General features: G+C 40.4%; 1 protein-coding gene across 1 annotated transcript in view; it reads left to right on the forward strand.

The window, feature by feature from the left end:
• Nucleotides 1–27,115, forward strand: part of fbxw7 (F-box and WD repeat domain containing 7) — a 124,381-nt gene that overhangs the window by 19,979 nt on the left and 77,287 nt on the right. Inside the window, exons 3-5 of the mRNA XM_031756965.2 lie at nt 1,838–1,915; nt 20,796–21,050; nt 21,306–21,827. Coding sequence (XP_031612825.2) covers nt 20,865–21,050; nt 21,306–21,827 — 708 coding nt within the window. The 5' untranslated portion in view covers nt 1,838–1,915; nt 20,796–20,864. The remainder of the gene's footprint in view (nt 1–1,837; nt 1,916–20,795; nt 21,051–21,305; nt 21,828–27,115) is intronic.

Raw genomic sequence — 27,115 nt, forward strand, 5'->3', positions numbered from 1 at the left:
CTTCATAGTTTTCAGTGAAGTTCATAAGGCTTCATGTTTTTGCAATGTGAGGTTGTGTGGTGGTGGTGGTTGTTGTTGTTCTTGTCCCTCGCTTCCCGAGTCTGGATTTATGTATGAAATTAACACTTTAAACAAAGAAGAATAGTCGTACAGTCAGATATTCACACTTTGCTTTGTAATATGCAACAAACATGAGGGAGAGAGCACGTCATTATCTCCTCTCTCCTTTAGCATTCCTCACAAAATCCACTTTCCTGAAGGAGAAATCACTTTTTGTCTAAAATTGATATTTATAGGAATTTTGTTGCTCAAAACCTCTCATATCTGGACAGGTCCAACAGTAGCTGTCTGTGACATCATTACACGGTGAATGATTTCCTTCTGTGCAACTTCGATGCGGCACGTCATTACAGATAAAGCCTGTGAAATTCCTGAATTGTGAAGCTGGTCTTACTGCAACCTTTCTGTCTCACAGTTATCAAGTGTCAAACAGCTGGAAACCCTCTCTTGGCAGCTGTTCATTTCCCACAACTCAGTGTCAATATCTCATTTTATTTACATGAACTATCATTTTCGCTCTCAGCCTGGGAGTGTGCTGGGGAGTGTAGCAGGAACAATTTCTCAGATTGAAACGCCTCCCTTGTTTCGTTTTGGCTTGTTAAACAAATTAAATTAAAATTTGATAGCTGACACATTCATCCAGTTGCCCAACCCTTTCCCTATGTCATACTTTGACTCATGGTGTAATGTCTTGAGTGCTTGGGTTACAAGAATACTTGCTGACTTAAGTTTTGACTACTTGATTACTTGCTATCCTCAAACCTGGGCCTAGAGCTAGGCTTCCCTACCCTATATACTTTATGAACACTTATTATGGTGGCGTGTTATTTCTGGGGCAGTATGAAATATTAAAGTTAAAGTCTGTCTTTTTAGGACCTGCGATATTGCCATAGCAGGTCCTAAGGGGAAGGAAAAAGTCAGTTACCGTTCATCAAAGAGGCTGGCCAACTTGTCTGGGCAGTAGGCGTTTAAGCTGCCTCCTTCAGAAGTTGTCTGAAGGATGAGTTACCTCTTTGTTTTATTTCATCAGATTAATTTAGTCAGGTAATGACTAACATTTTACTGACTCTTTAACCTAAAACTAAATTTATTCTTTTCTTAATGTACAACTACAGTGACTGTAGTACTCTGATTACTGCCAAGCTGCAGGTGACCTACAGTCAGTATTGTCGCTGAGCTCATCTTGTATGCACACAGATGGAAGGCTGAAGCAACAGCTGTTGCTACTACTTTGCTAACATGTGCCATGTAGAGATTGTGTCGGTAATGCTGGTTCTCACATGTTGGCCAAAGGAAACACCCAACCAGAGGCTTGAAACCAAGATGCAGTTTCCCCCAAAAATATTTTTAGCTTCTTTTTGAAATGAGGAAAAAAAAAAAACATGCCATGTAATTGTAGCATCATTACATCTATGATTTCCTGAAGACATTTTTAATTTCAGCTCAACTTTAAAGTAACATGTTTTTGTGGGAGCTGCCAGAAGCTCTGTTCACTTCCCATCAGACTAGACAGGAAGAACTGACGCATCTATGATGGTGACTCACTGGTACATGCTGATGCAGGTGTTGTATGTTGTGCCAGGTGGTTGAATTGTTCTTTGGTAAACCTTGTTGAAGAGTTGACGTGCTCTGTCTGGGGTTTACAGGAGAAACTGAAATCCCATCATTCTTACCTCACTACTCTTGTTTTCTCCTCTCATATTCCAGACAGCCCCATGGTTTGTTAACTCTTTGATCCCTGAGATTGCTGTACTGACTGCTCACTCTTTGTCCACAGAAAGAATCAGCTCTTGGAGTCAGACTTGGCGGGGGAGAAGACCAGTTGTGGCCTAAACTAAGAGACGCAGAGAGAACTGTAAGTAAATGCTGCTTGGTAAAGTGCTTACTGCATAGTGGGATGTGGTTTTGTTTGTTTGTTTGTTTGTTTGTTTGTTTGTTTGTTTGTTTGTTTGTTTGTTTGTTTGTTTGTTTGTTTGTTTGTTTGTTTGTTTGTTTGTTTGTTTGTTTGTTTGTTTGTTTGTTTGTTTGTTTGTTTGTTTGTTTGTTTGTTTGTTTGTTTGTTTGTTTGTTTGTTTGTTTGTTTGTTTGTTTGTTTGTTTGTTTGTTTGTTTGTTTGTTTGTTTGTTTGTTTGTTTGTTTGTTTGTTTGTTTGTTTGTTTGTTTGTTTGTTTGTTTTTGTTTTTTGTTTTACAATAAATGGGTGAGAGTGTATGTGTGTTATAGTAAATCTGAATCTTGATATGGAATTTTTTTTTTGGTATCAACATATAGAAACACACATTACTGCAGATGTGTAACAAGGGAGAAACAAAACAAATTACTGTTACAGAAATATATGTAATGCTGAATTATGGCGTATGTCACGTGTTACAGCATTGACAAACTGAACAACATAAACAAGCACATTATGAAATCTGCTGTGCCTGTGGTCGCCTCTCTGCTTATGTATAGACCATTTTGCAGTTTCTTATTTTCAGAAATGCTGCAAATCACATCCACAAACATTATAAATGGGCTCAAGTTTATGCTGTTTGTTGTTGTCGGCAGCTGATGGGATGTAAGCTTGAGCCCAGTTGTTTCCTAGCAACAGATTTCCCATGAAAGTGTCTGTTATCAAGTGAGTTCATTCCTACTTCACGGTGTTATCAAATACCATAAATAAGTTCTCAGCCTATAGGAAACACAATTTAATGATTTGAAAATATGAAGGATTAATTATTGATTACAAGCTTGGATAATGTTGAGATTTAGCGATGACTCCCTTTTTGAATCTATAAGAGACTTTATGCATAATGATGTGAATACTGTCACATCTCTACCTTTCTTAATTAAGTGCTAAAAATTTAAATTAAATTATAAAATGTATGTAATATATGTAAACATATATTTGAGGTAGTGAAAATGTCCAAGTTATAGTTGGTCAGAGCTCAAGTTAACAAGTCAAATTGCTCAGTTTGTCTGCTTATAAGTTCTGAACCAATATTAACACTACCATTTGTTACCAAAATGCAACAGTAATCAGTTTTTACCCCTCAGCTGTAAAAGGCTGATGGGAAAGGACAGCAAACAAGTCTGTGAATGCAATAACTCCTAAGCATAGGAGTAGTTTCAATTTGATACCATTGTTGTATCTACTAAAATCTCGGATGAGTTTGAAGCTGGGACAGAGGTCAGGTTTTCTCTAAAATCTTGTAAATCCAAAAACTTGAGAACAAGGCGATGAAGGATTTTGAAATTGATACCATAGGTATAGCTACTAGGCTAGGAAGCTGAGGAGTAGCACTGGCCACCAGTATTTTTCTTTGGTACCTTAGGCAGTGTATGTGCTGAGGCAGCAATATAGGTGGGTAACATTTGGCTACACATGTTCTATTCTATTCTTACATGTTGAAGAAAGAAACCCACAAGGACAGGAAAAACTACATGTGGAAGATTGCGATTAGCGCAGGTGCAGCGATTAGCATTACTGAGGAATAGTCAGCTATGGAAGTACTTTGTGTTCAAAGGGGGCTGGAGGTGATGACTGAGGGAATGATAATTGATAGGCAAAGGGCACTATGCAAATTATGATATTTGCATATTCTCCCCCCATAGCATAGGTGGTGGTGGTGTTAATCAAAGGGCACTTTGCAACTTCCTTATTGACAGTGCATGTTTGGAAGGCCACAAACACAAGAACCAGCTATGCGAACAGAGTTGCACAGAGCTTAAATGACTAATCCACCACTTATTGTGCATTGACTTTTGTTGACAATAAAACAAAACATTTTTCTATGCATAACAAATCTTAGAGAAATCCATTTGTTTCTTGTGTCTGAAAGGGGGAAAAAAAAAGTCTGCCATTATATTGCATTTGCTATCCATCCATCCTTTTTCTTCCGCTTATCTGAGTCCGGGTTGCAGGGGCAGTAGCCTAAGCAGAGAAGCCCAGACCTCCCTCTCTCCAGCAACCTCCTCCAGCTTGTCCGGGGGAACACCAAGGCGTTCCTAGGCCGGCCGAGAGATTTAACTTCTCCAGCGTGTCCTGGGTGTGCCCCGGGGCCGCCTCCCAGTGGGACATGCCCGGAATACCTCACCTAGGAGGTGCCCAGGTGGCATCCTTATCAAATGCCTGAATCCCCTCAACTGGCTCCTTTCGATGTGGAGCAGTGGCTCTACACTGAGCCCCTCCCGGATGGCTGAACTTCTCACCCTATCTCTAAGGGAGAGGCCAGCTACCCTTCGGAGGAAGTTCATTTCTGCCGCTTGTATCCGCAATCTCGTTCTTTTGGTCACTACCCAGAGCTCGTGAAATTGAGAGCTTTGCTTTTACACTCAGCTCTCTTCACCACAACGGACCGGTACAGCGTCAACATCACTGCAGCCGCTGCACTAATCCCTCTGTCGATCTCCCGCTACATTCTCCCATCACTCTAGAACAAGACCCCGAGATACAGGGCACTCTGCGAATCGCTACCTTATCGTGGTGGAGGGGTTTGTGTATCCCAGGGATCCCAAGGACTTTGTTGTCCTTGGGCTTTTGCCCCCTGGTAGGGTCTCCCATGGCAAATTGGTCCTGGGTAAGGGACCAGACAAAAAGCCATTCAGAAGACTCCTGTGAGTGCACGATCAAGAGAACATTTCACCCTGCCCGGGATGGGGTTACCGGGGCCCCGCCCTGGAGCCCGGCCCGTGGAGGGTGCCCAAGGCCAAGCGTCTGGTGGTCAGTGTCTTTTGTTTTTGGTTTTTTCGTTTTTTTTAAATTATCAAGTATTATAACTTAAACTTTCATATAAAAAATCCTTTAAATTCAGAGTAACTTGATGTTTGCTCGGCACGTCAAAGCTTTCTGGCTATTGGAAACTTTCCCAATCAAAAGAAACGGCATTGGCAAACTTGTCAGATGATCAGAAAAATGTGTTTTTTGTGAGACATTCTTTTTTTTGAGTCATAGTAAACAATACTTCAGATATGCAAATATTGTTCATTTTGTACCTTGATCTCCATTTAAGTGTGACTTTTTTTACTTAATAAAAAAAAAAAAAATGCGTTTAGCACAGTGCTCCCAGTTAATGTGTTTTCTGCGTTGAGCTGTACGGGTGACTCTTCCATAAAGCCAAGAGTGTGGTGCAAGGCATGAATTATTCATCCCATGCACGCGCTGGTGAATTAAAGGTAAAGTGATAGCACATAGCAGAGGCTTGCTTGGCTCACTGCTGCATTTTTAAAGTGTGGATTGGCACTCAAATGTCCAAATGTTAACGTTGTCTTTCCTCCTAAAACTGTTGCTCTGCTCTCATGGACCGGATAAAGGACATTTGATAGGGAGTTTGAATAATTCAGGTTGATGGTCTGGGATTGGATTTTCTTTCAAGTTTAACTTTGTCATTGTATTGCCACTTGGTGATTTATTTATTTTTTTGTTCCAGACGTGAATGCTTGCTATGGTGACCTTTGAGAAAACAATAAAACAACCATATGTATATTTAATATGTGGTGATTGCCTGAGTGATGGTAACGAAATGGTTTATTGTATAAATATCAGTGCATGGGTGCAATAATGTGACACTCTTCCTCTTTTCATGAATGATGGAATTGTTATCAAGGAGGAACTTGACTCTGAAATGACAAATATTTCTGCAGAAGAAAGATGTAACGTTATTTCTGATGGTAGAACAGTCACTGAGCTGTGCGTTTTCCTGCTAGTTTTTGCCTTTTATGTTGAGCATATTAAAGAATAGCCTCCCATCAAAAGCTGACCTTATACAGCTGAATATCTGTAGGAGGCACACTGCTGTCATTTTCTGAAAAGGTTCTTTAAATTTAAATGCAAAACTGCGTCCTAAGCAGACTGAAGGACTGAGATTTCACTATCCTGTGTGTGTCTCTCTCTAATCAGTCCCACACCTCTCACCCACTCATTCTCTGTAAATAATTCAGAACAGCCTTTTGCCTACTTCAGAGAAGAGCATTCTCACATTGATGATGAAGGATGGCCAGGGATAGTAAAAATTGCTGCTAATGCACATTTCAGAAATGCAGAAAGTTTAAATGGCTGTGACATTTTAAATCGAGACCCACTGCTGGTAATTGGCTTTGTGCGTATCTGTGGATAGTCACACAGGTCCAATAAAACACCAGTGAAAGTGTAGCAGAAAGGATTCAGTTGGATCTTTAAATAAATGCTCTCATTTTTCACATTAAAGGAGAGACTCACTCTGTCTAATATGTTAAACCCTGTAAAGGCTGAACCATGAGAGTTTTTGAAGCTGAAGTGTTTATTGAACCTTCTGACAGATTAGTTTGAATTTGAATCAGTGTTGCTAAATCCAGCATTTGGGGGCAATTTATCATTGCCCCCAAATGATCATTGGTCTCAAAACCTCAAAGTCATGAATCAAATATGATAAACTTGGTGTTACAGTAATATGGGTCACTATTTTATGAGGCCAGACCCGCTGTTTATTTTCATACCCGATACCAATTTGACTAAAACTAACATTGCCTAAACCACCAAAGTTTAATCTCTGGTCTGCAACAAAGTCTTGAGAGAAATAAAATAAGAGCTATATGCTACTTTTCTTAAGTGATGATGTTGTTTGTTTTCATGAAACAAGTTTAAAAAAAACTTCCTAAAGGTGTCCTGATACATTTGTCCTTGCAGTCCATGTTGAATTAGATGTATATTGATCCATTTAGCTAACATCTTGTAACATGACTAACGTCTCATTTTTTTCTTATAATTTGGAGATGATTTTAGTTAGAGGTGATTATGGGTGGTGTTGAGAAATCTTGCCAGTTGCTTAAGAGTTCTGTATGGTTATGTATGGGGATTATTAGTTTTAGATGATTTATTCATTTCCATCAAGACATGGTAAAACTGTAATAAAAGTATTGATAAAACTTAAGTAACCCATTAAGCTTATACCTCAAACCTGTTTGTTGGTTCATGAACAAATCAGCTGCTGGTGTGCTGTTTTGTCTTCAGTGTAGAAATGTGTAACACCAGTAGGTGTTGATATAAGGGTCTGTTAACTGTTGCAGGGTGTGGTTAACTCTTGATCAGTTATTCATGCTTTTGACTCCTTGTTCAAAACAGGAAGTCCTATGTCCCTGTGTTGGAGACAGGAAGTTGTAACTTTTCTGTGTCTGTTTTCTTTGTCCTAGAGTGAATGAATGTTGTTAATGGGGTGTGGGTTTGTGTTTGCGTTTGCACAGCCTCAAGTAGTGAGAAATGATCCTAAATCAGCCTTTTTATCAGCAGCTGTTGGATATTTTCAGGCTTTGCCCACTAGAGTGCAGCCTACTCAGAGGAAAAAGGACTGCCTGCAGCCTCAGTCAGATATGCTTGTTGTACGTTATTATCACATTACCTATAGAGACACACACATAGACGTGTGGATGCCTAAACTCAGCATGAGCGTCGGTTCTACATTGTATAGATTGACTTCATCAGTGTAAATTTTTTTTTTTTTTTTTTTTTTTTCCTCAGCGTGCCAACATTTGGATACTGCAAGATAATTAAGGACATCATTTGCAAGCCCACTTAAATGTTTCACTAATTGGTTTGAAGAGATTAATGGCAGCATGTTAATTATCACATATTTGCCACTTGATTAACCACTGAAATAATTAGTCAACAAATTTGATCTTTTAAAGGGCGTGTGTGTGTACACTCCTAGAGATTTGAATCATTCAGACTGGTCACGGAGTATTATGAATAATGTTGCATGAATGCATGAGTAATGTTTAGTTTTTCATTATTTTGGAGTCTTTGTTTTACCCTTTAGGTTTCTTCATTAACGTCTACACCACATTAGTGTAGAGTGTTTACATTTAACGGTCAGACTGCTCTCGAAGTGTGTTTGACCTCACAGAAGACAGCATTTTGTAAAAATGTTGAAGCTGAATTAGAGGAAAAAAGAATACAGTAATTAGCTTTTAAAAGACTTTAGTGTACATACATAATGTATCTCACGTATGCTCCGTGAACACCTGAGTTTCAACAAAAACATCACATTGCTTGGTTTTTTTTTTTTTTTGTTTGTTTTTTTTTTTGTTTGTTTTGTTTTTTGTTTTTGGACCTGTCTGCATACCCTTGGTTTTATGCAACACTTCTAATGGACTCTTTCAGAGTTTGGAGTTTGAATTCAGACCTGTTACTTTCAGGCAGAGGTTAGTGAGTTACAGCGAGAAGCGGCCAGTGGGAGCAGCTATCTTTCTCTCTGAGCGCTCACTTTACTTTCAAATGCCAAATTCTCAGCACAGTTGTTGTATGTAACAAATGTGAATTATGAGATGATCAGATGACCTCAGTATTACAAAATCCAATTTTAGCAGCTTGGTAAATGGGTAGAGCATGTCACTATTTTGTAAATATGCCATCTGTATACAATAGCTAATTTATTGTGAATTAAAATGCAAAAAAAAAAAAAATAGAACGCAGCTGGGGCAAACACATTTTTCCTTCAAGTGTTTCTACTTTGTACATTCCCTCATATCGATTCTGATAGTTTCAGCAGTCTCCCTTGAAAAACATGCTGACATTTGTGAGTCCTTATATTGATATGATTATTATTCCTGATATGAGACAATGAATGTTTGTTTTTCTCACTGATGAATTCAACAGCTGATGTGAAAAAGTACCTCGAAATACACTGGAGGAATCAATGGTTCTTAATAGTCCAATCACAGTAATTGCGAGCTGTGTTGATGCAACGTGTAGTTACTATAGCTACCCCCCTGAAACCCTACACCTTAGTCTACACCGTAACCTAACGTGCGTCTCCCTAGAAATGTAGATTTCTCACTGAAGTGTAAATTCCCAGTAAGGCCTGTTTAATTTTTTTAATTTTTTTTTTTTAGACTTATGGCATTCCTGGCTGACCTGGCATTTAAGATTTTTATAGCTCATACTTTATACCTTAAAGTATAAAAAAACTCATACCACTTCATTGTATGTGACTTTTTAAGAGTGCAGATTGGTTTGGATTGAGATAAATGAATGGAGATTCACCAATGCAGGATGTGATGGCACTCTGTACAGTATAGAGTCTTCTTGGTAATTACTGTATTCATTTATTCTTTAGATAAATATAACCATGAAATGCATGCCAGGTTATATGCAAAGCTCCGTGACCTGCTGGCGTGCCAGTTAGATGCTCTATAAAGCTGCAGCGTGTAAGCTTTCTGTCGTTATGTCTTCGTCTGAGATTCTGGGCTGCGGTGCAGCCACCCTCCTTTTATAGATCAATACTGAGGCAGTGAGCTGACACAGTGAAAAGCAATATTCATAAATAATGAACAGAGCACCCCTTTCACCCTGCCCTGTCTGTCACTCCTGGGCAAGAAAAGAACAAAAGTATAAACACATGTATTTAGCTTACATTTTGCCAGACACTGCCTCAGTGTTGGTGACTGCATTAAGTGTTGGCACGCTTTCCTGCTTCCTTGTTCCGGGCTGATGGTGTTATACCTTTCTGTACAGATTGTCTCTGATGATTGCAGATAAAGCCTTTTGTGTTTGGAGTGTTTCATTTCTCTCCTGATGGGCCGTTTGTTTTTGGATAGATGGCAACCCGGTGATTGAGGAAAGCTGCGCCATTGAATCACAGTGAGCTGTCTTATGTAGTATCATTCCCATCAACAGCCCAGAGATGTGCCAGTGAGCACTGATAACTGCTTTAAGTGCTTCATCATTTCTCTTTGCAGCAACTTTTTATGTTAGGCACAGCTCGTACTTGGTCACAGCTGTACATCAAATGTGATGCACCTCATTGAATAAACAGATGGAGGTGTTTTACATTTTTGGAGTATTCCCACGAAATGAGACTAACAGTCATTTGTAGAGTGGATCTGTGCATCACTAAATTAAGGGCTCTGTGGTGAAGTCTAGTTTGCAATACTTCAAGGTGTGTTGAAATGCAATACAAAGTGAAGGACAGAATTGTTCTGCTTGCACTGAAAATAAAACTGCTCAGTGCACAAACTGAGAGTTGACATTGGACACGATGATGAAGCGTCACCCCCTGCTAAATTTTGATGTCAAGTCTGTTCAGCGTGTGGCTGTGTGTGTTTTATATAACAAACGAGAGTCTGCTGATGCTGCCATACTTGTTTTGATTTCACTAATCAACCACAAGAAGGAAGGTAGGGGAATGAATACAGGAATGATCCACAGCATGCTCGTGGTGATGCAATACATGTGTGACTGCTTTGACCGAGGCACCAAAAACAATGGAGTGATCTTTTGGTTACTGCTTTGCTGGTTGTTGTGTTAACCATGGCGATGGTGATGATGATGATGATTTGAGAGGAGAAAACTTCCACTTGAGGATATTGACTACACACAACTAAGATACATTTACATCTGATTAAAATTGAAATAACAACAAAACTCAAAGGCATTAGTAGTCATTGGTTATGACTGAGGTTAGCCGGGGAGATGGAGTGTCATGAATTTGTATTTTCTTCCTGCTCGTGGGTTTTAATATGAAACTCATAAAACCCGTTCTCATTTATTCCAAGAGTGCAGCCTTTGCATATTATTTGTCGTTACTGAATATGAAATGTTATTTTTATGGCTACACATTTTTTGCTTTCTTTCATTAACGTTTTCTGCCAGTGATTGTACCAAATGTTCGGTGTTAGTTATCAGACAGAACTGAGATCTGCTGGTAAATATGAACAATGGCGCTCTCTTTTTGCTTTTACTAAGCTAAAAACGCACTTCATGCCCTTGGCATGTGCTGAACAGTCACATGCCACGGGCATGGTCTGGTCCATCCCTAACATGTTTGACAACTTAAATGTTTTTCTTTCTTTTCTTTTCTTTTTCTTTTTTATTTTTTTTTTAATTTTTTTTTTTTTTTATTAAAAATATTGAAACTTCCTGTCATATGTAGCAAAGCTGTTTACTCCTAGGATTCATAAAATATTCAGATTCAAAAATCCCCACCAACATATAAACGTTTGAGAGGTCCAGTTCAGTTCCTTTAATTAGCTGATGTGAAGCTTGGACAGCTATGGGCTGCAGCAGCCTGTGTTGACATGTGTTGGCACTTAATTAAGCATAACTACTCTTGGTGGTAATTATTAGCATATTCTTGGCTTGACGAATTTCTCCCTCTTTCACTGTCTTTGATGTTGGTGATTTCTAGTTGTATAACATTATGTGTGTGCCATTAATAGAAAGCTATTGTTGGTCCTTCAAAAGGGGCCCAGTCTCATTTTATTGTGCATCTATCTTTGTCTTGCTGTTCTTACCGCCCCTCCCACTCGTTGTTTTTCCCACTTTCAAGGCGCTCAGGCTTTATGAGCTCTGATAACTATTAGCTTGAGTGCTGAATAATGTGCAGGTTGTCCCTGAGCACAGATTCCACAGGTTGAGCATCTGTGATGAGGTGAGCGGGGAATGTGTGGGTTCAACAAAGCTGGGACATGATGAGACACAAGGGAATTAAAAAGGATGTATATTGAATATGCTGCAGTTGTTTAAACTAGCACACGTGCAGGTGGCATGTGCCGTGTAAAATTGTGCTCTATTAGTTGCTCCATTACAAGCTTAATAACTGTAAATTACTGCAGTGGAGCAAAATAACAACAGACTGCAGAGTTCCTCTTTAGTTTTTCTTCATCAGTTAAACTGTCACACTGAAGATTTTCAGCTCTTGATTTCCTTGATTGTTACAGTGATCATCAGCAGCGTGCTGACCACAGTGACAGTTTATCACCATAATAATCCTGCCTGCACTGTTATTGTCTCCTAAATGCTGGACCCCTCCCCCACCGCATCCTGACTGTATCCTGCTTATCAGTCCTCCTGGTGCTTGCTGAGTGGCTTGGATTTCTTATAATATTCAGTCCACTGCTTCCTCAATTAATGGAGCAACTCGGAGCTCGAATGTCATATGAGGAAAAACATTTTAATCGGCAAGTTGGAGGAGCTCAGTCTGAGTGGCTTACCGCTGGAGGAGGTGGTGGTGGTGGTGGGGTGCACAGTGGTGGCAACAGCCTTGTCGGGGATAGCATCCTCATTGCACAGCAGTCGAAGGCAGTGAAGGGAATGGAAAGAAACTGATGGAAATTGTGAGAGACAGAGGGGAGTAGTGGCAGACACTGCGTCCGGTGTATTATTTGCAGCCAAAAGGTGTTCTGTGGATGGAAGTGAGTTTGGCCAAAAAAAAAAAAAAAAGGGGGAGGGAGACTACAGCAGGAGGCGTGTTGTTCAGAGATAGAAGTACAGCAGAGGGAGTGGAGTAAGTGGGAAGCAATCACAAGGGAAATGGACCGACAAACTGTACTTCCCAACTCAAGTACATTCACTGTGGATTAAGGTGAGCCGCAGCATCTGTATTTTTACTAAAACCAGCCCCATCTCTGGCGGGAGTACCTGTGGATTAGCACCATGTGGAACACAGTACAGCAAAGGCATCAGCTTTGAGGACAACTGAGGGGATTCAGAAAGGACCAGGAAGTGACTGCGGCTCACAGCTAGTCTCTTTTCTCCACACCCCAGAACAGCCAGGCTACTAATGAGCAAGTCGATGTGTGGCTGTGGCTGCAGCATCATCTCCTCTCTGATGAAGAGACTGGGCCGCACAGCTTGCTGCTCAGATCTCCTCTCCTGCAGCCACACTTCAGAACAGCTGCAGCGACTGGCCACTGCCTGCCCACCTCGACCAAAGGTAATAGTGTGCCAGCTTCCAGTGACACCGCCACATCATGTATCCGGAGACACTGGAATGGTGCTCTTTGTGAGCAATTCAAGAACCATATAGGTCCTGGCAGCATATGAGGGTGGTGAAGGGTAGTGTCCTTGTGTATCTGCTTTGGTTGTCTGAAATGATTTTTCAGGTATAAGAACTGCAACCAAGGAGAGCGGCACAGTAATTGATTCTCTAATGGAACCAGGTGATTTAATGGATGTCTCGCTGCCTTGACAACAGTAGACTTGCTAGCAGGGTGCACAGTCATTTAAATGGATGCCTTCAGTCTGCATGTGGTTTACAGTGATTGCTGCTACCCCCCCTCTCTGTTGGAGAAAAAGCTTTTTCTAATGGAACAAATAAAAGCCAAACAAGACTGTGCACACGTCTGAGTGCCCGTTTGCATTTGTCTGTGTGAATAAGTGTTTGACTTTACTTTAACGCAGGTTTCTGTCGCATGGCTGTAGCTTCTAGGGTTCCCTCTGCTTCCCTGCTTGTTGTGCACACGACTGTTTTAGTAGTAGGCTGGCACTGAATGGGATTTTTAGCCCCTTCCAGAGTCTTCCTGGCAGTTGGCCATTCTTACAAGCAGAGGAGATTGATTCTCTTGGTTTCCAAGAAGATTTATGCTCTCATGAGTAATGATTTAAAAAAAAAAAAAAAAAAAAATCCACAAAGGAAAATGTTGTGGTATTATTGAGCTGTTGCATGGCAACAATTCAAATGAAAAAGAGGTAATGAGTGACGGTTTTAGAGGACGTGCAGTGCTTATAGACAAAGCCTTAATATCCCTTATGTTGAACAGAAGTCATTGTTTTCCGGAGGAAGGCATTGACATAAAATGAAGCATTTTGCTGTGGAAATGAATGTGGGGAGATGATGTCCCTCCTATCTAGCAGCTCAAGGACTTGAGTTTCACTTTTTCCTCAGAGACATCACAGGGCACCAGCTCAAAATGGAGACATTGATTAATTGCTTCTGCATCGAACTGGAGGGGAAAGATGTTTCACAAGCTGTGTATTTATAGGATTACAAGAAACCATCCCAAATATTGCGTTTCTTATCTCAAAGGATTAATAATTGGAAATGTCAGTCGTTTTAAGGCTCACAAGGTTTTGTTACATGTTGCAGTCTAGAGGAAGAATGTGTCCTTCAGCTTTATAATACTGGTCTGATCCATCTTTGCTAATCTCCTTCTGTTAATGCAGTTTAATTTGGGCAAAGTCACTATGCAGTGTCACATTTTGCTAGATCTTCAGCTATATCTGCGATGTTGTCTCAACAACCAATATTTCCCTGACACTCTAACTGTTCAAGTCAGTTCAGTGTGATTTATTGCTCCAATTTGAAGTTGAGCTCAGTCCTCTAATGTTGTTTCGTTATTCCCAACATGGTTTGTCTCATAGATAAATCCACTGGTGTTGAAATAATTGTCCCCCCACCTTAGGACAGATTTTTCACTTTATCAAAACTGGAAATAATTCACTGTTTTTAGATTTCAAAACCTTTATCAAACACAAATATACTCTGTGCGAGTTATCATAAATTATGTCATTCTTATTGAATATTCAACTTATTAAATTTGTAAAGACTGCGGAACAAAATACACTTTTCTGCAGCTAAAGTAGCATTTTGAGGCTTACCCTGCTATTTAGTTTAGAAGTTAAATACCTGCTAAGGATATATCAACTCTGAATATTTCTTTGGTTTTAAAGAGCATGAACTGTATTTTTGAAATGTCATGTATTTTTCTTTAATTAACACTGGACAACAATTAAAGACCTACAACTTTCTTTTTACATTTTTTTTTATAAAGACTACTCAAAGGACATTCAGGCCTAATGAGTAGTGAACATGCATTTATTTAACTTACTTTGCATATTGGCCTGGGACTACCCTAGAAATTATTGAGAAAATAAATTTACAGCCAATTTGAAATTTTCTGCCAATTTCAAATTTCCTACTTCTGGCACCCACATATTAGAACTGTGATTGGACTGCAGCTCAGTCTGCTTTGGGGTTTTCAGTTTGATTCGGCAGTCATTTGAATGCTGTAGCTGTTTTAACACACAACACTCGGCTGTTATAATGTAGCTCAAACACAAGGTTTTAGTGTGTTCTTGGTTTATTTCTATAGCCGGAGGAAACGAGTTTAGATGCAGGCTGTGTGGCGGGGCAGGAGTGTTGGCTGGCTGCACTGACAGAAAGTTAATACATACCTGTCCACCCCATCACAGGAGCTAGAGAATGGTCCAAATCCATCCAGGAGAAGATGGCATGCCTTTACTGTTGAGTCTAAATGTTGAGTTTGTGCACTCAGACTCAAGTAATGTCTGTGTGTACCACAGCTGAAGCTTTATCTATGTGGTGTCAACTTGGAACAGCATACAATGAAACTACCATAAAAATTAAACCCTCAATTTCTTTGAAAGTGACCAAAGTTATAAATTCAGCAGGTGATCAAATAAACATTTTCCTGCAAACACACATTGTAAGCCTTATAACAAACGGAGGAATCATTTTCCATAAAAGTAGGATTGAAATTAAATTTAGTAATTTACTTTATTTGCACCGCAGTCAGAGAGAAATTATGAAATGTGTACATGAAATGGAATAATCATCTTTTCAAACAAATGTTTAATTGGACATAAGCAAGATGTATAAAACATCTAAAACTTAGTCCAAGTACATTTCATCACTCTTGAGATTGTTTATAATGTCATACAACAAATAGAAACATGGTTTTTTGATTTCCTTTTTAAAATCTCACTGCATACTTGTGGACCTCTACTAACCACACTGAAACCTTTGTTTGTTTTTAACTTTTAATGCGATACTGTTTCTCCGTCTCGCATGAATATGGAACAAGGTAAACAAAATAAGGTCTGTCAGACTATAGACAAAGTCTCAGTCGCAGCATTTATCTTAGCTCAGGAAATGGCACTTAAAACTTTCTTCTGTAAGTTTCTTAAATGCATCACGATTTACAGTAATTTATATCTGTAATGCTGAAATGGGAAATGATGCAAGAATATCAGTCTCTAAAGTAACGTGCTTTAGGGCCCAATTAAATAGATGCTGTCTTAAGTGGCACACCACACAATAGATGGCAATAGCAGTAAATACAGACAGGATATCCTTCCACTTGAGGCCATCAGATAACGTTGTTTTCTTCCTACATATTATGTGTAATCAAACAGTTCACATCCACTCATAGCAAAACAACGCCAGCAGACAATACTGACTTCTTACCTGTCTTTTGGGTCTTAACAGATTAAGAGAGGGAGGGAGGGAAAATGTTGTTCATCTGCCAGTGGTGTGCTTATCTTTGCTTCCCCCCTCTCTTTTTTGTTGTTGAAGAAACTAGCTGCTGTGTCAGATTAGTGGGGTTTGAAGGCTGGAGGACAAACTGTGAGCTAAATGATGCTAAAATGGTCCATAGCGTCTCATAGAACTGCATCGTTGCGGCTAAAGCTCAAAGGAGTTGTGTGAAAGAGGGACTCCTAAGATTATCTTTAATTATCTCTTTGGTCTGAGATGATGTTTCACTCTAGGAAAGTTTGGGGCTTGTTAGGTGGCTTTTAAATGATGAACAAAGCTGTTTATCTGTCTCTAAACCAAGCGTGTGTTTTTGTGATTATAAACTCATAACAACCTTGATACTATTCTGTATGTTTGCTCTCAGAGGCTTTGTATCAGGAGACACAAATTCACACCTGCCCTCTCTAGTTTTCCAGAGCTATTTTTGTCCATTTCACAGCTTTGCTGGACTAAGAATAGCAACTGATGAATGAAACTTGTGTGTGAATACGAAAGGCCATTTGGCAAGTCTTTGCTCACTACAAGTGTTACTGCTTTCTCTGCTCTGTTACCTGCACTGAAACACCACTTCACACACTTTAACTGTAGAAGTTGCAGGTCTCATCATGTCTTCTATGTATATTTAAGCTTTTTGAACAAGAACTGAAACTTCTAGGTAATAAATAAACCATATATTTACCACATCTCATCTTTATTTCCCTCCCTAGTCTTCCTGTCAGCCTTTGTCACTTCCATAACCAATTTCAAGTTAGACACTAATTGCTGAATCTTGGCCATTCCGGTAAAAGGCAGGAACAACTTCAGCTATTCATAGCCTTCCTCTTCTGAGCTCACAGCAATGAACTGGCAGTCCCACGGGGTGTGTGTGTGTGGGGTGGGCTGTGCAATCTGAGATAGGTCTAATGCTTCCCACCACAGCGGTGGGACTATGCAGCAAAGAGGAAGAGAAAAGGGACCAGTGACTTTTTCCTCAAGGTCAAAGCAGTTGGTATGAACTGAAGCAGATAAAGCATGTGAGCGCCCACAAAATACTTCTCATCGCTCGTTTTGCGCATTGAGAAGATTTGGAAGTGCAGTATGCATTGCTGATTCTTAATTTGTCACACTTAAGATTAGCTAGAGGCCTTGTGGGCATATAGAAGGACTGTTGGTACAGTTTAGGCTACATTAACAAAGCTTATGTGCCATTTAACAAAATAAAAACTTCCTTTTAGACTGTGTAGTGTCAGTAGGGGAGGACCTCATATGTCAGACAGCAAACTGCTGCACAGCTTGTAACTGACCCGTTTTCCTTCTGTGGTTGTGCATGGTATCTTTAACTCTATTGTATTTGTAGCAGCACAACCAGCGGAAAGTAAATTAAAATATATGGTGCTTTTTACCAGGAAAGTAGCTATATTTTAATTGCTTCATGATAAACTTGCGAGTACCTTATACTTGCCTTTCTTTTTACTTTGTCTTGTTCACGCCTACCTTTTAATGCATGCACAGTTTGTGCGTTTGCAAGAATAAACTTGCAGTTTGTCTCAGAGCTGCACACGTATCACTGACACTAAGGTCTAAAGATTGGGGCTGATTTGTATGCTACCTACTCAACCTACTGCCACTTGGATTGGACAAATCCACGAGTAACACATCCCACTTACCTTTACTTGTATCCTTTCTTACCACACAAATGTTTAGTCACAGTAAAATTTGTTTGTTGCGTTAGTTTACCTTGAATTAGTTTACCTTGAATACTTGAATGTAAGTGATCTGAGTTATTATAAAAATAAAGAGGCAGTCATTGTTTTCAAGTTTTGAAATGAGGTAGGTTGAATCTGGTCAAAAGGTTGTTGATCTTTTGGGGTGTAATCATGATCCATAATCTGATTTTAATTCGCCTCTACTGTAGGTGTTCATTTGGTGGCCCATGCAGAAAGTTTGTCACCTCAGCTCAAGCTCTAAAAGCTCATTTCACCCATTACTGCATCTTGTTTTTGTTTTATTTTGAAAGCTCGGAGTAACTAATGGTTTATCTCAGGAGCCTCTTCTGCAGTTGCTTTGCTGTCCTTCTTTGTTCATTTACCAAGTTATTCTTTCACAATGTACAGTCATTGTTTCCAGTAATTGTTGTCCTAATTCTATTTTATCCATCCACACATCCTCCTAACCTCTTAGTCTTCAAATCCTGAACTGGATATCATAAATACAGATATGATGTCACTGGGTAAGAGGTGGGACAGCTTCGGGACCGGCTACCGCAGGGCCAGTGCAATTCCTTTAACTGTTTTTAACCAGTCATCCTTTAAATCACTCACATAACACAACTTTTATTTAATGATTTTGTCAGTATAATTTAGCCAAAAAGCAGATCTTGTCTTAAATTTAAACTGTCATCTTGTCATCTTGGAACCGTCTACACATCTTCCTGGAATTCGATCACGGTCACTGGCATGTGCTTCACAGCAGCTTCATGGTTCTCAGACTCTTGCAACAGGGAGAGAGAACAAGGTCCCAGAAGGACGTCATTTTAAAGGGGAAGCCTTGGCTGGTGGTATACACCACTTTTACCACAACATACACTGCACTTATACTCTATTTCTCACAGTCATTACCAGATGTAAACAAATGTATGCAATGCCTGTGATGGTTATTCATGCAGTGATTCAGCAGTATTAGATAAACTGCACAGCAGTCCCTACTGGCAGGGCATGTAGCCACTTTTATATTAAGGATAATCAAATACAAAGTGAAAGTAACTTCAATAAGATTTTCTTTAAAATAAATAAATAAAATTAACTCACAGGTTTGGTGATGCTGTTGCACTGACTTCTTTACATTTTTATTTTTTGAAATGGTTAATCAAGTAAAAAGGGCAGTACAGTGGGTGGGAATCCACTATCTATCTGCCTGGGACCTTTCTGTACGGCGTCTATGCATTCTCTCTTTGTGGGTGGTTTCAGATCAGGTACTGCCACAGTCCAAAGACATGCAGTTACGTTGGTTAGGTTATTTGGTGATTTTGAATTAGACCTAGGTTTGAATGTGAAGGTGAATGGTTGTCTACGATAAACAAAGATGAACCTCAAGCTCTAAATGGAAGAACGTACATAGAAGAATAATCGGTAAAAGTACAGACACAACAGAAAAAGTTGAATTAGTGTGATAACATAATAATGGCTTTAAAGAGGTATAAAAATACAGATATGATGAATTTAATCATTTCATGGTGCTGTCAGTGTCCTAAAATTTTGTTCACTTTTAACATGAACATTCAATTTATTAGTCTGTTTTCCCACCGAGTTTCTTCCTTACGGCATCTTTAATAACTTTAGTCACTTTACCATCTTTCATTTGGTGGGATCTGTCAAGAATTATGAGGTATTTGCTCTGGTAGGTCAGACTAACAGGGAAATCCATTTAGTGCTTGCATGTTTTAATAAAATTATCAATACATGGAGCCAGCCAGTCAATAGCCCCATCATAACAGAAAGCATTATGACATATTGTAATGCTGATGTTTTGTCCCACTTCTAGGCATCAAGCGCAATAGTAGTTCTAGCCAGGTTTACCCTGTATGATCCAAATGCATTTTAATTTCATTTGGTCAAAGAAAGTGGTGCTGATAGTCTTCAGACTTCTTGTCATGTTCCTGTCAAGCCAAAAGTTGCATTTTTTTTTGCTGTTCTGTATGTTTTTCATTTTGAACACAATCTGTTAAAGTTGACCTCATCCAACGTTCCTCGTCACACCAGTATTCATAGATAATAGTTCAGTGACTCAGTAATGCTTTTCACTGTCTTTTCAAAGCAAGATTGTGTAAACGGTGATTGAGGAGTTTGGCATTGGTAATATGTCTTTTTCTGTACCTGTAATAGCTGCTGAGCTTTATGAATTTTCACGTACTGCTTTATTTGTTCGGTGATTTCTTACTCATGTTGCTTTGAACCCAGCTCCGTCTGAGTAAGCTGCGCTGTTCTTGGATAAACTTTTACATTTTCCTTGCATTAATGGTGTCCTATATTTTCACATTTCAAACAGCCTGACTTTTATTTACACATAAGAATAAACACACTACACTTAAATGAATACAACTATTGTACAGTGATATATATTTTGCACATTTTAGTATTGATCTGTGCTCAGCTTTGTGTATTGCTGCCCCTGTCACTCGAAGAGTGAGGTGGTGACAAAACTAGGCAAAACTGTCCTTCAGTTCCATATATAATTTCAGATATTTCAAAAGCAACCAGTGCAACTTGTGTTTATTTAGACACAAACCAGTAAATTCTTTGTAGGAACACACAACTGTCTTTTCTGTAGACTGAAGAGCGGTTTTTAAAGGCTTCAGGTACATTAATGCAGTGTGGCTTTTGTGTTCAGTGGATTGGATTTTCTTTTCTTCTTCACATTGGCTTTGTTGGAAGTAAGAACACTAGTAGCACTCAAGGCTGTTCTGCCCATCCATCTGCATTTGAGCATCCACTGCTGTGTGATCTGAAGCCAAGTACAATCACTCCCACATTTTTCCTCGTCTGCTGCTGAGCAGCATCAGTGCGTCTCAACGAGCGAATGTCTAATAACAGTTATTTTAATTCGGATAAAACAAAGGAACATGTATAACACAGACATGTTCCCTCCTGATGAGCATTTTGCCTGACTGACTGTCTGAGGACAGTAGAAAACAATCACTAAATGTTTATCATCTGGGTTAATGCTCACATATATTTTTGTGTCTGTCTGCAGAATGTCAAGCCCTTCTCCTCCTCAGACAGCCTAGCGAAGGTCCAGGAGGTAGCAAGCTGGCTTTTGGAAATGAACCAGGAACTGCTGTCGGGGGGCAGCAGCAGCAGCGGCGGGCGGAGTCGGGGGCCTGGGGGCCCGGCAGTGCGAGGTAACGCCTCCTCCACGGCTCGGGCACCCCAGCAGGCGGCAGAGGAGGGCGATGAGGATGAACACATGAACCGGGTGGTTGAGGAGGAAGAGCAGCTGCCGCAGAGGGTGAGGCAAACTGACATTTAAGAAATTTGTGATTTGAAAGTTGATTACCGAGAAAAATGGCCAAGTTGGTGTCTGTGGAAATATGAACTTGCGTAAGTAGACTTAAGTTATGTAACCTAAACATCGAAGTTTGCGTTAGATTCACAGTTTGGTGACCAGGCAAGAGCCTCTGTGCAAGATCACATGCAACAGATTGAGTTTCTCACGAGATCATTCCTCACTGATATTGTATTTTGTTTTTCTGGCTCTTCACAGCCCGAGGCGTCGCAGGTTGATGGCGAGAGAGAACAACCATGGGCGCCGAGCGAGTCCGGAGCCAGCGACGGCCCTCGGGAGGACGGGGAAGGGGAGGAAGACGAAGAGGGCCTGCCAAATGGAGTGAACGGAGGCGAGAAAGGAGCCCGGTGGATGTGGGGGGCAGAGCAGCGACAACTGCGAGGGCAGCCGCTTGCTGCTGAAGAGGAGGAGGAAGAGGAAGAGGAGGAGAACAACAACAACAGCAGCACCCACCAAGAGGAGGAGGAGGCAGAGGAGAGGACAGAGGGAGGGGAGGAGCAGGGGAGGGAAGAGGAGGAGAGGGAAGAGGGTGAGGAGGAGGAAGAGGAGGATGAGGATGAGGAAGAGATGGACCAAGATAGTGATGACTTTGAACATTCAGCGGAGAGCGGGAGGGAGGAGGAAGAGGAGGAAGGCTCTCTCTCTCTCAGGAACAGTGTGTCTGCCCCCAATAATAACGAGGACTCGGGATGTACACGCCAAAGCTCTTCCAACAAAAAGGTAAGCAAAGCTATTTGTATTGAACAGTTAACACTGGAACTACTTTTCAGTGATGAAAGTAGTTGCAGTGTAAACTGCTTAAATGTGTGCAGGATATTTTTCGGTGCTGTGAACATCACCATTAAGGATTTCGCTGCAACTCCAGAAAAACTTGTTTATATCATTTATACATCTCTGTGTGAAACTGTTGAATGTGTTGCACTTGCGCCTCCGTGGTCCATATTTAAGATGGTAGCACCCTCTTGTGGAAAACGCTTGTTATTGCAGGAGCTGAACCATCTGCTTGGAAATAATTGGGTACTGGAACTGCATTATATATTTGGTAGGACAAGTAAACATTGTTGAAAAATGACAAAGATTAACTTGAATGGCTGAGTAGATGAAAAGTATAAAAGCATTGTTTTAAGTGCTGAAATTGCATTTGTTAATGGCAGTTTTGGCTCAAGACTGAGGAAATTCAGTAAAGTTTCTATGAGTCGTTTCAGAAGAGAATACAGCTGGGATTTGGGTTTAAATCTGGGCATGGTCTGACGTGTCTGGAAGACTTGAAGGCACATTTCCCCCTGTACTCATAAGTATATCAGAAAGCCCCACCTTTTGCTATTGCATAGACCAGGGGTGTCAAACATAAGGTAAACACACAAACATAAGGAAGTTTCACCGGCCCAGCCCACGTAAGGTCATAGGGAGCTGTATGTGGCCCATGACATAAACTTTGACATCCCCGACAGTAGAGTGGACCCTCCTTGCCACTCAGTGCTGGCTGGAGTAATGATAGAGAGACTTCTGTGGACAGTGCTAAGAGTTTTCCTTATAGTGGCTGCTCAGTCATATCAATCACTGAACTTTTATGAAAATCCTGACATGTCAGTACCTGCAGGTGCAAATCAAAGGTTACTGCAAAGAATACGGCTTTATGCCTCCCAAACATTGTCACCCTGTTGGAAGTTGTTTCTTCGAGGGTGGCAGAGCTCATCATATATTTGGAAGTGATGTGAACCTTCAGTGTTCAAATCAACTGAACACTTGAGCGAGATCGTGTGCTGACATGTTCGTCACAACAGCTCATAACGAATTTAGTTTCCGGCTACTCCGCGCTTGCAAGTTTGAGTGACAAGTCCTGCCTTGAGCTGCATGATTACAATCAATGTAAAGGTGGCTGCTAATGCTTGTGAAGCTTGTTGCGACTTGAGGAAACTGATGTGAAGACTCCTCCTGAAATATGTTGAGAAGAACTGTTTAAAAAGAGCAAAGTCGCTGCTTTGCTGATGCTTTCTGTTGTGACTTAGATAAAATGCTCATACTGGAGATGCGTATTTACTAGTATACTGTCTTTGCTTGATGCAGTTTGATACTTGCACTTTACTGAGACTTTTCATGGTATTTTTTTTTTTTTTTCCCCCCGTGTCACACATGCATACTAATTTTGTCATGGCAGGTTAATCCTGAGCATAAAGCAAGTACCATTTTCTTTCTCCACTTTCGCTCTACTCCAGGAACATTTTGTACTGGCTTTTGCAGTAAAGGAATAACCGCGTACTACACACGCCCACAGCCTGCTCCCGGAGACAGTATTTCATTCATATGTGCAATATCCAGGCGCTGTTTTAGGAGCTGGTAAAAGCACCTTCATGCCTCACTGATTGATGTCTGACATGATGTGTAATGATTGTAGCTGGAAGCGAGGCAGCGCTTGATGTTCTAAAACTAATTCAAAAGGCTCTGATGCACCAGTGCTTCAACAGTAACACTGGTGTCTTGTTTCAGTGATGAGTGTTTCAGTGTGGCCTTCACAGCACCTATATTTAAAAGCCAGAAATCGAGCTGGTCGGGAAGTTTTCGAGAGGCTCAGCGTGACAATCATATTTTTGTTTAGTAATTTGGATGGAACGAGCAAAGTAGTAAATCTGTGGCTGACAGCTTTTATTACCGAAGGCTTAGTGAGAGGTTGTATAAATGTTTAGGTCTCCATCCAAACGTCATTGTTTAACAATTTCTGTAGCAGGATCTGTTAAGCAGATGGCTGCTGAGGATAAAAAACTTCTACACCCCTACAGTTTTTATTGAAATTAAAATACTAACAACAAATTTTCACTTTGCACATATTTGTAGTGTATATTTAAATTTTGAGCATCTTAATCCAATATTTGTCTAGTTCTTAGTTCCATTTTGGCAGACATCCTGAGACTTCATCGGCCACTTATTTTGAGGCATTATCTAATTTAACTTTAATATCACTGGGACATGAAAATACATATCCCCCCCACCCCGGAAATTAAACTTCTACCACAAATCTCCCTTATGTTTGTTTTAACTTTGACTTATAATTTCCATTGGCTGTCCAACGTTTCATACTATTTTGTCACATTATTCCTTCCTTTTTTAATATACTCTCGGAGCAACGTGGAGGACATCAGAGACAAAACTCTCATCTCAGCGGCCTGCAGTGACTGAAGTTATGGATTTTTTTAAATAGCTCTGTAGTCTTTGTTTTGCTCTCTAAAATCTCTTTGAGCGACACACTCAAGAAGTTTTAGTATAGGTGTTGAAGAGCATGTGGCATTGTTTCCTGTATGTCATACCAGAGTTGGTGTAGTGTGAGGTTTAGTGTCAGAGCCTTTGATGCTGATATTGCCCTTGCTTATATTATCTTAAATATAGCCGTTAGTCTGAATTTGCTCCTCCTGTGCCTCTCACCATCTGACACAGCTGTCAGATATGTTTTTCAGGGTCTCAGTCAGTGTAGTGGGCCAGCTGGCTTTGATGTTGATGAACACATTTATTTCAGCAGTGGATGCTGTATGCTTGGAATTAGGAGGTGGTGCAGGAGGACTGCTTTGACATTTATCATTAGTTCAAGTGAGAAAGTGAAGCTCACAAGAAGAAGCTTGTGTAAGTCATTCATCACAGTCACACATGTATTGTTACTGAGCTGAATTTAGTTTTATTTGATACCCGAGGAGCAGTCCCCCCACCCTCAAAAAACCTTGAAAACTTAATTTCAGAACTCTGTGAATACAATATTAAAAAACTGACGTGATCAGAGGAGTAAAATAGAAACACATCATGATGTATGTGGTAAAATAACAAAGGTGGGTAGGAGGAACCAAGATGTAAATGCAGAACACAAAGAAAGGAGCTGGGTTGTAAAAATAACCACATTAGCTTCGGTTTGAAAGCAGAGCGATTGTGATACAGGGATAGAACTGGTTCCGGTGCTTTAAGACTATTCCTACCAGTCCATTCACCTTTGTTTCGCACTGAGCACATTGTGAAAAAGCTACATGAAACTGTGAATTTTTCAGATGTGAACTTGTTGTGTAATGTAAATGCTCATTGCCCGTGTTGCAATTCTGCAGAAAATTTCTTTTGCTTTTCTGGGGATGGGTCGCAGGGGCAGGCAACAGGCTAAGCAAGGATACCCAGACCTCCTACCTCCTCCAGCTTATCCAGGGGAACACAGAGGCGTTCCCCGAGATGTAATCTCTCCAGCATATCCTGGGTCTGCGGTGGGATATGCCCTAAATACCTCACCCAGGAGCCACTCTTGGCTGGCTGAGGTCCTCACCCTGTCTCTTAAGGGAGAAGGCAGCCACCCTTTAAAGCAGGGGTGGGGGAACTTCAGGCCTCAAGGGCCGGTGTCCTGCAGGTTTTAGATGCGCCTTTGATCCAACACAGCTGATTTAAATGGCTAAATAAGCTCCTTGAAGCTCCTAGCTCCTATGAACTAATCATTTAATTCAGGTGTGTTGACCCAGGGTGATAACTAAAACCTGCAGGACACTGGTCCTTGAGGCCTGGACTTCCCCAACCCTGCTTTAGAGAAAGCTCATTTCCTCCTCCACTTGTATCGACCTCGTTCTTTTAGACACTGACAAAAGAAGTCGGGACCATAGAAAAATAAATGCCTAAGAAATTGCACAGCCGCTATTTACAACTGCATTAAGATTAGGTGAGTAGAAACCACATTAAAAATTCAGACAGAATTTATGCATCTGGTGTGTAAAGGTCTAAACTTTGGTCCACTGTTTCCATTCAGGAAGGAGGTCCATGTTTTCAATCCCTGGTCTTTTTGTGTAGAGATTGCACACGGAAAGGCTGGGGGGTTCCTGCAGTCCCACTTACATGCATACTAAGTTAACTGGTGATTGGCATTAGGTGTAAACATGAGCACGATTTTGAACCATGTGGGTAAGCTGTAAACCTTTAAATATGAGGAGCTGAGAAAGAGGATGGATAGCAATTGAGTAGTCAGTATGCCAGAAGACAAAAGGCATTGGATCTTGACTTGAACTTTTGATCTCTATGGGTACTGCAGCTAATTTATACGTTACCCTAATAGTCACCAAAGTTGGGATATAAAGACCAAATCTACCAGATGGTTTTTAAGTGTTCATTTCTCCATCTCTCTGCTGTAGAGCCGGCAAACACAAAGTGATGCTATCTCTCAGCACTGCTTCACCCCTTTCTGAGTTAGTCTCCAAAAATTTGAGAGCTGCAGGTGCACCTACGAGCAAAAATGTTTCCTTCCGTGTCAGTCCTCACACCCACGCTTTTTGAAGTTGATCACATCAAGTTACCATGGTGACTTTGTGCTGATGCACTACTCGGCCCCCTCATTGCTGCTTGAGCTATATTTGAATTTAATCTCTTATTTAAAGTGACCAGCAGCCCGTCCGTGTCTATTTACTGAGTCATTCGTTCTTAAAATAATTCAGGTTGGTTTTAAAGACTCCATGAAGACAAATATTTCACTTGAAATATAAATCTGCTAATTTAGACTATTTACGAACTACAAGAGAGTATATATTTGCAATCTGTGATGTTTGTTCGTTTAAAGCTTAAAAATATTTTACCACGTTGGAGAACCAGAGTTAATGTGCTTGATTAGAGCTTGAGAACCTGATATTACATGACAGCATGGTTTGTTCCTGTAGTTCGGATAGAAAATGTGCAGTTCTGATGTGCATTTTGACTGCTTCAGGATACATGTATGTCAACAGTGGAAGATCAGCACGTGTGTGGTTGGGTCATGTTGCTAAAGTTTGCAAACTTAAAAATCTATAATATATTTAGATGTATGAAATTTCAAGCAGCTCTGTAAAATTCTAAACTTGAAAAATATTCAGCACTCTGCATGTCCCGGCATGTCCTGTGTGCACAGATTGTGTTCCCGGGTCCCAGGTGCCGTAGGCTCAAGTCGCCCAAATGAGAACCTTCACCCTCTCCTCTTACTCGACACTCCCATCTTGTGATCTCGTGCGAACGAGGTGAGACTTCGGGTCATG

Source organism: Oreochromis aureus, linkage group 6 (assembly GCF_013358895.1).
Source record: "Oreochromis aureus strain Israel breed Guangdong linkage group 6, ZZ_aureus, whole genome shotgun sequence".
NCBI classification, from domain to species: Eukaryota; Metazoa; Chordata; class Actinopteri; order Cichliformes; family Cichlidae; genus Oreochromis; species Oreochromis aureus.